Consider the following 10,854-nt stretch of genomic DNA (forward strand, 5'->3'; position numbering starts at 1 on the left):
AAATACAACCTGTCATTAAGTTGAATGTTGACTGTCGTTTTTCATATAAATTGTTAGGCCTTTATTTTCATATTGAATTGTCCACGAATTTTCTCCGTTTACTCGATCATGACAAATTAATTAGGGCACACGGCGGGTGTGACCGGGTCGACAGGGATGTTTACTCATTCAGGTCACCTCATCACACCTCTGATGTTTTCAGTGGATCCCACCGTGTTTTCTTTCTCTGCTCACAATTTGTATTGTTTTGAGCATGTTAACCATTCATTATCTTAATATTTCATATACCAAATATTCATCAATTCAATATGTTCTAATCTTATGACTGACAAGTTAAGACTGAGTTTTCGTTTTATTTGCTGACTCCCTTGATCAAAAGAGTTTTGTCTCTGAACTATGAATAAATATTTGATATCCAAGCTATGATGTCAGAACAATTTTGTTGTTCTAAATGAGACTAATCAAGTTTAAAATTATGGTTTGCCGCCCAAACAAATGAATTCCGTAGCAATATTAAAATGCCACCTATGGAGGCAATAGAAAATAAACTAGATAATGGATAACTGGAGAATATCAGTTATTTATTGATGATACTGTGTATAAAGAGGATGTTACAAAAAGGTGTGACCGGTCGACAGGGTATACTTAATCTTCCATGGCACCTGATCCCTCATCTGAAGTTTTCAGGGGACCGTGATAGCTCTACCCCCAATCTGTGTTAATTATTGGGACTTTTTGACATTAATACTAGCTTTTTGTTATCTTCATATTTCATAAAAGTAATGCATTTGTAAATTAAACAAAACACACGCACACACTCACACACACACAAGCAAACAAAAACATTCGGTTTGAAAAAAGTGCAGAAAACCCCTTGGCATTTGATAAAAATAAAAGATGTAGCAAACCCCGCTTTAAACGGAATTGAAGAGAAACAAACATTCTGAGAGTATTGCATTAGCAACACTAGTTCCCTACCGGCAAGTGTTATCGGGTTCCCATTAAAAATTGAAAATGCCGCAATATATCTGCAAGTGTTTATAAAAAAAAAATGTGGGAAACCCTTAAAGACATATATGGCGTATTTTTGATAAGTTCAGACTTAAAATTAAAAAGATCTTTCTATTTGTTTTATTACTTTATATAAAGATAGAATTTTCCTGTAAATTACACAATTTAAATCAATCGCATTTCATAGATATCAGAAATTAAAATAATAACTGATTTATTTAGCGAGTCCGCAGTTAAGTATCAGACACAGTTTAAAGTCAATTTAACTATAGAAACGTTGGGATATTCAAGTTCAAAATCGGTGAAAATTTTAATTTGAACGTAAATAACAAATATCATGATCATTTACACTCAATCTCGTATTCTTATTTTTTAGCTCAGGTACGCCATATATCGCTTTAAAAAAATTAAAAAGTCGCAAGTCCGTCAAAAAATCAATGAAGCGGAACAAAATGCAAGGGAATCCAATTTTTACATTGAAATATATACGAAAAATCTTTAAAAATCTTCTTCTCAAGAACCACTGGGCCAGAAAAGCTGAAACTTAAGTGGAAGCATCCATTGTTTAAATCATGACTCCCGAGGGTAGGGCGGGACACAATAGGGAATCCAAGTTTTACATTGAAATATATAAGAAAAATCTTTAAAAATCTTCTTTTCAAGAACCACTGGACCAATAAAGCTGAAACTTATTTGGAAGCATCCTGAGGTAGTGTAGATTCTAAATTGTTCAAATTATGACCCCAGGGGGTAGGGCTGGGCCACAATAGGGAATCCAAGTTTTACATTGAAATATATAAGAAAAATCTTTAAAAATCTTCTTCTCAAGAACCAATGGGCCAGAAAAGCTGAAACTTATATGGAAGCATCCTGGGATAGTGTAAATTCTAGATTGTTCAAATCATGACCCCTGGGGGTAGGGCGGGGTCACAATAGGGAATCCAAGTTTTACATTGAAATATATTGGAAAAATCTTTTAAAATCTTCTTCTCAAGAACCACTGGGCCAGAAAAGCTGAAACTTAAGTGGAAGCATCCATTGTTCAAATCATGACCCCGGGGGGTAGGGCGGGACACAATAGGGAATCCAAGTTTTACATTGAAATATATAAGAAAAATCTTTAAAAATCTTCTTTTCAAGAACCACTGGACCAATAAAGCTGAAACTTATTTGGAAGCATCCTGAGGTAGTGTAGATTCTAAATTGTTCAAATCATGACCCCGGGGGTAGGGCGGGGCCACAATAGGTATATTAAAAGGGGGGAAATCTGGTAAAGAACAGCATGGCCAAAGCTACTCAGGTGAGCGATGTGGCCCATGGGCCTCTTGTATAATTTATAATCACTACTTTAAGGTCTGTCCTTTCTCTTTCATCAAAGTCAGACTGGAATGTTCATTTATTATACATTGCTATTACAAGTAATCATATATTATACACTTATTTCATGACTACGAGAGGAACAGTCAAACTGTTGTCCCGATGTAATGGGGAAGACCTGGGAAACTGTTGCCCGAGGCCAAAGGCCTCGGGCAACAGTTTCCCAGGTCTTCCCCATTATCAAGGGACAACAGTTTGACTGTTTCCCAAGTTGTCATGAAATAAGTGTTTTATTACCTAACCTACTATATAATTTGATAAAGTAATGATATAGACATAATAATCAATGGATTTAAAATATTAATCAAATTCTCACAATGATTGATGTAAAATCAGAAAAAAATAATTGGGGTGATATTATCATGTCCAAATAAATTGATGTATACATGTTTTGTTTAGTAAACAACATAATGATGACTTTAGGTTTGAATCAAATGTTTAATGCAAAGATCTATAGTGAGTGAAAGGGTCCTACATTTTTCCCTAATTACCCTCAGAAAAGGTGTTCTTTGCCTCTTCTTTCAAGTGATATTTAATTGAATATATATTTACATGGGTATCGGGATTACTTTTGAAATGATAATTTCAAATTGAATGCCATGACAATGCTTCAATTTATACATAAATGTAATTCAATATTATAGCTGTAAAGTACGGGAAATTAATTGTGACGTCATAATGGATCAGTTCAGCCATGCAACAGTTCATTCTGTGACCGGGTAAACAGTTTGACTGTTTCATGATTTGCAAAAACATTAAAGGGAATCAGGAAACAGTTCAAAATGCCAAATTACATGATGTTGACTTGAGCTGGACCATGACTTTAAAATGCTTCCTTTAATGAATATAATCTCTAAAGTTCTTAAAAATTTGTTAAATCCAAAGCTTGTTTAAATATTTCCTTGATGTTGACTTGAGTTGGACCATGACTTTCAAATGCTGCCTTTAATGAATATAATCTCTAAGGTTCTTAAAAATGTGTTAAATCCAAATCTTGTTTAAATATTTCCTTGAAAGGGAGGGAGGAAATGTGATGGTCTTGAATGGGATAAAAACTCAAACTTTCTGTACCAATGTTCTAATAACTGCATTTTCTGATCCAGACAGGGCAGCTGTGAGTGAATCTTCTGACTGGTACATTCCCTTCCTCTTTATAAAAGAATCTTTGCCCAGAATCCTGGTCATGGCATCAATTTAACTAAGGGGAAGATAATAGACCAGAATGTTTATCTGCATTCTCTTAACTCTAAACAGATGTTTTACTAAAAAGCAATATTTTCTGACAAGCTTAAACTTATTTGACTATCTCCCATAGTTAAGCATCTTTGTTACATAAGTCTTGCTTTTAATCCAAATATGTGAAACTTTTAACATTTATTTTTCAATGCTAACAGAAAGCCCCAAAAAAACTTTTGGGATAATACCGAAAAATAACTGGAAAGATAAGGTCAATATCAAGAGTCCAGATAGATAGTCCTTATTTTTGGCTTTTGAATGTCTTGAAATCGTTGCTGAGTTTTTTCCTTTGAAACTCAATGAGAAAAGATTGACTTGTGTAGTGGCTTTACAAAACAAATGTATATTCTCTTAACACGTTCTGTCTAATGTATGTATGTTTATCAGGGATTTCTTTTTTGGTGTAAATCTTGTGTGTCAATTCCTTCCCAACATAAATTTCTCTTATGCTAATTTACCTTGTCATCACAAGAAAAAAAATGGGTTCTGAAAGCAAAACAAACAAAATAATAACAAATGACCAAAAAAAAACAGAAAATAAAAAAACAAAACAATGAAAGAATACAATACACCACCATAATCTCTGCCAAAATATGGCTGAAATATTGCTGACTCAGTTGTAAAACAACAATAATGAATCAATCTATTGCTTAAATAAAGGTTTTGCTTTGTATTAGAGTGCTGTGATATTAAGTAATGCCAATTTGTTTCAATTTACAGAGAAAAACTAATGAGAGCATAAGCAGTGTTCTGCAGAAACTAAACTTTGAAGAATATGCTCTACAGTTCAGAGAATTTGCCTACTGTTGTGAGGTATTTTCTTAGAAACAATATTTATGCATCAAGATGCAAGTACTTTTTCTATACATAGAAAAAAAAATGCTTTCGATTAACTAAGACATGTTTGAGAAAGAATAAAAAGTACGCGTAACACCAGACTGTCTGCTTGTAAATTCTGAGGTTGACCTAAAGTAACACCAGGCAGTCTGCTTGTAAATTCTGAGGTTGACCTCAGTCCCTTGATTATCACTTTGACAATTTAATTTAAAAGTAGACAAGAATAATTTTGTTTAATTTCAAAAATTTAAGAGTTTTTTTGATTGCTATATATACTTAATAATGACATAATTTTTAAAATCAGTTTTACAGACTCCTTGTGAAGCATAAACTCCACAGAATCAGTGGGACTGTACAGAAACACGTATTTGGTATTCTGGAGCAAATGACAAACGCTGGTACGGAATTCTTATGCAGTTATTTTACTTGTACAAATTTATGTAAAATAAAAACACACTTAAAACAGTTTACATAAACACTTTACAGCACCATCAGATGCAGGGGACAAGTAATCAGCCCATTCTATTCTTCATTGATGTAATTATTATGTAAATGGAAAAAAAAACAAGTATGATTAAAAACTTTTCTCCATTAATTCAGTTTTTCAGGGCAAGCACCACAACACAACCGATATCTGTTCCTCATACCTGCATTTCTTAATATTGTTTTGTAGTTGTTCTTGAAAACTCTAAAAATGACAACAGAAATAATTATTATTTCATATATTTCTAGCCATATCAATGGAACTGTTTATACCGCCACTGAAACACACCCTTAAGGAAGTGTTGGACTGTATGAATGATAATGAACATGCGATGATAGGAAGTAAAGCTTTGAGGAGGAAACATCATGATCTCATCAGCAACTGTCTGGTCAGGATATCAAGGTTCCAGTATACACAGGTAAGATTGTCACAACAACTGTCTGGTCAGGGTATCAAGGTTCCAGTATACACAGGTAAGATTGTCACAACAACTGTCTGGTCAGAATATCAAGGTTCCAGTATACACAGGTATAGCATCTGTCTGGTCAGGATATCAAGGTTCCAGTATACACAGGTAAGATTGTCACAAGAACTGTCTGGTCAGGATATCAAGGTTCCAGTATTCACAGGTAAGATTGTCATAACATCTGTCTGGTCAGGATATCAAGGTTCCAGTATACACAGGTAAGATTGTCACAACAACTGTCTGGTCAGGATATCAAGGTTCCAGTATACACAGGTAAGATTGTCACAACAACTGTCTGGTCAGGATATCAAGGTTCCAGTATTCACGGGTAAGATTGTCACAACAACTGTCTGGTCAGGATATCAAGGTTCCAGTATATACAGGCAAGATTGTCACAACAACTGTCTGGTCAGGATATCAAGGTTCCAGTATTCAAGGGTAAGATTGTCACAACATATGTCTGGTCAGGATATCAAGGTTCCAGTATACACAGGTAAGATTGTCAACAACAACTGTCTGGTCAGGATATCAAGGTTCCAGTATACACAGGTAAGATTGTCACAACAACTGTCTGGTCAGAATATCAAGGTTCCAGTATACACAGGTAAGGTTGTCATCAGCAACTGTTTGGTCAGGATATCAAGGTTCAGTATACACAGGTAAGATTGTCATAACATCTGTCTGGTCAGGATATCAAGGTTCCAGTATACACAGGTAAGATTGTCACAACAACTGTCTGGTCAGGATATCAAGGTCCCAGTATACACAGGTAAGATTGTCACAACAACTGTCTGGTCAGGATATCAAGGTTCCAGTATACACAGGCAAGATTGTCATAACATCTGTCTGGTCAGGATATCAAGGTTCCAGTATTCAAGGGTAAGATTGTCACAACATATGTCTGGTCAGGATATCAAAGTTCCAGTATACACAGGCAAGATTGTCACAACAATTGTCTGGTCAGGATATCAAGGTTCCAGTATTCAAGGGTAAGATTGTCATAACATATGTCTGGTCAGGATATCAAGGTTCCAGTATACACAGGTAAGATTGTCAACAACAACTGTCTGGTCAGGATATCAAGGTTCCAGTATACACAGGTAAGATTGTCACAACAACTGTCTGGTCAGAATATCAAGGTTCCAGTATACACAGGTAAGGTTGTCATCAGCAACTGTCTGGTCAGGATATCAAGGTTCTAGTATACACAGGTAAGATTGTCAACAACAACTGTTTGGTCATAATATCAAGGTTCCATTATATAGAGGTAAAATTGTCAACAACAACTGTCTGGTCAGAATATCAAGGTTCCAGTATACACATGTAAAATAGTCAACAACAACTGTTTGGTCAGGATATCAAGGTTCCATTATACACAGGTAAGATTGTCACAACAATTTTCTGGTCAGAATAGCAAGGTTCTAGTGTACACAGGTAAATCTCTTTTGCTTTTTAGCTCATCTGAGCTGAAAGCTCAGGTGAGCTTTTCTGACCACCCGTTGTCCATCATCTGTCCATCTGTCTGTCCTCTGTTAAGTTTTCACATTTTCAACTTCTCAAGAACCACTGGGCCAATTTTAACCAAACTTAGTACAAAGCATCCTTGGGTAAAGGGGAGTTTAAATTGTTAAAATGAAGGGCCAAGCCCCCTTCAAAGGGGAGATAATCAAGAAAAGACAAAAATTGGATGGGGTCATAAAAAATTTCCTTCTCAAGAACCACTGGGCCAGAAAAGCTGAAACTTATGTGGAAGCATCCTGGGGTAGTGTAGATTCTAAATTGTTCAAATCATGACCCTCAGGGGTAGGGAGGGGCCACAATAGGGAATCCAAGTTTTACATTGAAATATGCAGAAAAAAACCTTAAAAATCTTCTTCTTAAGAACAATTGGGCCAGAAAGGCTGAAACTTATGTGGAAGCATCCTGGGGTAATTTAGATTCTAAATTGTTCAAATCATGACCCCCGAGGGTAGGGCGGGGCCACAATAGGGAATCCAAGTTTTACATTGAAATATGCAGAAAAAATCTTAAAAAATCTTCTTTTCAAGAACCACTGGGCCAGAAAAGTTGAAACTTATGTGGAAGCATCCTGAACTAGTGTAGATTCTAAATTGTTTAAATCATGACCCCCGGGGGTAGGGCGGGGCCACAATAGGGAATCCAAGTTTTACATTGAAATATATAAGAAAAATCTTTAAAAATCTTCTTCTCAAGAACCAATGGGCCAGAAAAGCTGAAACTTATATGGAAGCATCCTGGGATAGTGTAGATTCTAGATTGTTCAAATCATGACCCCTGGGGGTAGGGCGGGGTCACAATAGGGAATCCAAGTTTTACATTGAAATATATAGGAAAAATCTTTTAAAATCTTCTTAAGAACCACTGGGCCAGAAAAAACTGAAACTTATGTGGAAGCATTCTGGGGTAGTAGATTTTAAATTTTTCAAATCGTGACCCCTGGGGATAGGGCGGGACCACAATGAGTACTAAAGGGGGGAAATCAGGTGAAAAACAGCAAGGCCAAAGTTACTCAGGTGAGAGCGTTGTGACCCATGGGCCTCTTGTGTTGTCATTGCAATTTAACAACACAGTTTAAGTTTAACATCTTTTTATGATTACTAAATGCAGGCTTTAATTTATTTTATAAATTCTTAACCCTGATTTGTTACAGAGAGAAGATGATGGAAACCTCTGTCTCCTTGATTTACCCAAGGAGTGCCTCATCAGCATAATGAAGAAACTGGATCGACCCCGGGACATTGTTAATGTGGCCTTGACCTGTTCCACCCTGGAGGTCATTGCTATGGATAATGCAGTTTGGGAATCAATGTGTCTCTACCACTTCAATGACAAGGCCATGAGTGATTATATCAGCCATATTGAGTACTACAGTGTGGACTGGCTGGATGTCTTCAAATTTTGCAGCAAGTAAGTTTAAGTGGTCATGTGACTCAATGTTAAAATTGTCATGTGACTTATTGTTAAAGTGTTCATGTGACTTTTAGTTAATGTGGTCATATGACATAGTTAAAGTGGTCATGTGACTTATTGTAAGTTAAAAATAAAATATGCATAAAATATTACTCTGTGTTAAAAAAAACACTTTTGATCATAATTTTTTTGTGTCTAGGTACATTATATATTATAATTATTTGGAGTTTACACCATACATATTACCTATGAAAAGACTGTAACTTGTTTCAATGAATTATCATTCAAAGAGTTGTGATAGTGTAAAGAATCAATGTTCTGTACTCTGCCAGCATTTGCTGGAAACAGTTTGAGAAAACCTAAAAAAGAAAAAAAATAATTAATTAGATTTGAATTGAACAGGAAATTGAAAGTTTTGAAGAGGATTTATGGAGATGAGCTTGTGGTGTGTGACAACTGTAGAGGAGTGTTTTGGAGGGTAAGATATCATGTCTGTAATGAGATAATACATCATGTTACAAATCTTACAAATGATGATTTATAATACAGGAAAAAGAAAATCTTACTAGATAAAGTATACACATTGAATACTTGTACTTAAAGAATAATGATGATTTGGCATCCATGTTGTAAATGTATGTCTGGCTGGAAGTATTTTGATCATTATGATAAATTATGATGATAAATCTTATGAATATGAAATAAATAATTGGATTAAAAATGAAATGTAGCTGTTCCATGTATAGAAATTTTTTCTGTACTCTTAACATGTATTTGTTAAGCAGTGACTTTTGTATTGTCTTCCCAGGTGGTCGGCCATGACTGTTTAAACAAGGAAGGAATTCCATCAAACACCCTCCTGACTCCGTCCGATTTTCTAGATCTGCTAAATCTATAGCTATATGTGTGATACTTACATAAAGACTAACACCTGAGGAGGTGACAGGTGTATACATATCTCCTTGAAACTTTAAATATGGCAACACTGACTATGGTAACTTATTTTTTATTCATTTTGATTTTGCTGTATTTTTGCTTCTATGGTCTTTGCCTTGAATGATGTTATTAATATATAGACACTTTTGATAGAATAATTTTTGCATTTGTATTGAATTTTTAAGTTCACATAGTGAACACATTTTTGTCATTTTTTTATAATTGCAGAAATATTTATTGATTATTCACAATAGTTGGGTCAAAGGTGAAAGTTTTCATCCAATGAATTTAACACCTGTTTGTCTATATTTACATGTATACCATTTAACATAAAGATGTCCATTTTTTGAGCATTTCTAAATAAATTTTCTGAAAGTATATTTATACCTCCCTTCGAAGAAAGGAGGGCATATTGCTTTGCTGCTGTCTGTCGGTCGGTCTGTCTGTCAGTCCACCAACAGTTTCCATTCGTTTTCTTTGCAGAGGTTGCACATACTGAAATGAAATTTGATATACTGATTTATCATAAGAATATCTAGGTCAAGTTCTGTTTTGGGTATGATCGAGGTATTTTTGACAAAATTATGCCCCATGAACTTAGAAAAATTCCAATTATTTGCAGTTTCTGTTCATTTTCTTTGCAGAGGTTGCATATACTTAAAGGAAATTTAGTATACAGATTTATCATAAGAATATATAGGTCAAGGTCCGTTTTGGGTAAGATCGAGGTATTTTTGACAGAGATATGCTTCTTGGACTTAGAAAAATTCCAATTATTTGCAGTTTCCATTCATTTTCTTCGCAGAGGTTGCACATACTGAAATGAAATTTAATATACAGATTTATCATAAAAATATCTAGATCAAGTTCTGTTTTGGGTATGACCGAGCAATTTTTGACAGAGTTATGCCCCTTGGAATTATTTTTTTTTTTGGGGGGGGGGGGCATAAGTGTTTCACAAACATCTCTTGTTTATATTTGTTTCGATGTGTGTGAGATATATATATATATATATATTTTTATCAGACATTTTATTTTCATGGGACTTTCTGTATTATAGGTACAATGTACCAATTGTTAATTCATGTTTAACATTATCTAAGAAAAAAAAATTACAAAACTAAAAAATAAAATATGTTAACATTTATAAGCAGTCCATTGTGTAACAGCAGTTAACTGATTTGTACATATTGGCCACTGTAGTTGCGTTTGTTTTTGTTTGAGTTATAAAAAAATTTCAGTGCTTATTAGTTAATTTTAATGTATAAAAAAGATGTTATGACAAAATAATATACTCAAATTACTTGACTAATCAAGAACAAAAGGAGAAGTTTTGCAAGGTCAGTGTTATTTGTGTGTGTGTTGGGGGGATGCAATCATTTTAGGATATACATTTTTATGAAATGAAATGGCACAATCTGGGTATTTTTTGCCTGCTCTCCCCCTTTTTATGGCAACCAGTAAACCACCATGTTTTTCTTTTATAATTTCAACCTTTTCTCCTATTGAAGTAAACTTAAAACAAGTCCTACAGGGACATGTCATATGATATTAATTTATACTTAGAATTGATAAT

The 10,854-nt window shown here is 34.5% G+C and overlaps 1 protein-coding gene across 2 annotated transcripts; it reads left to right on the forward strand.

Moving 5' to 3' along the window:
* Positions 1-4,302: 4,302 nt before the first annotated feature.
* On the forward strand, positions 4,303-10,193 carry LOC133203738 (F-box only protein 25-like). 2 transcript variants are annotated; one of them, XM_061339520.1, is made up of 7 exons: positions 4,303-4,437; positions 4,766-4,859; positions 5,194-5,347; positions 6,775-6,790; positions 8,083-8,339; positions 8,745-8,820; positions 9,151-10,193. In XM_061339520.1, the coding sequence occupies exons 1-7, from the start codon at positions 4,321-4,323 to the stop codon at positions 9,238-9,240; spliced, it is 804 nt and encodes a 267-aa protein (XP_061195504.1). In that variant the 5' UTR covers positions 4,303-4,320; the 3' UTR covers positions 9,241-10,193. The 2 variants fall into 2 exon arrangements, with proteins under 2 accessions (XP_061195504.1, XP_061195503.1); XM_061339519.1 differs by lacking the exon at positions 6,775-6,790 and having other exon boundaries at positions 5,194-5,363.
* Positions 10,194-10,854: the final 661 nt, after the last annotated feature.

Source organism: Saccostrea echinata, unplaced genomic scaffold (assembly GCF_033153115.1).
Source record: "Saccostrea echinata isolate AGI-Se365-2 ecotype Australia unplaced genomic scaffold, CSIRO_AGI_Sech_v1 ptg000051l, whole genome shotgun sequence".
NCBI lineage: Eukaryota > Metazoa > Mollusca > Bivalvia > Ostreida > Ostreidae > Saccostrea > Saccostrea echinata.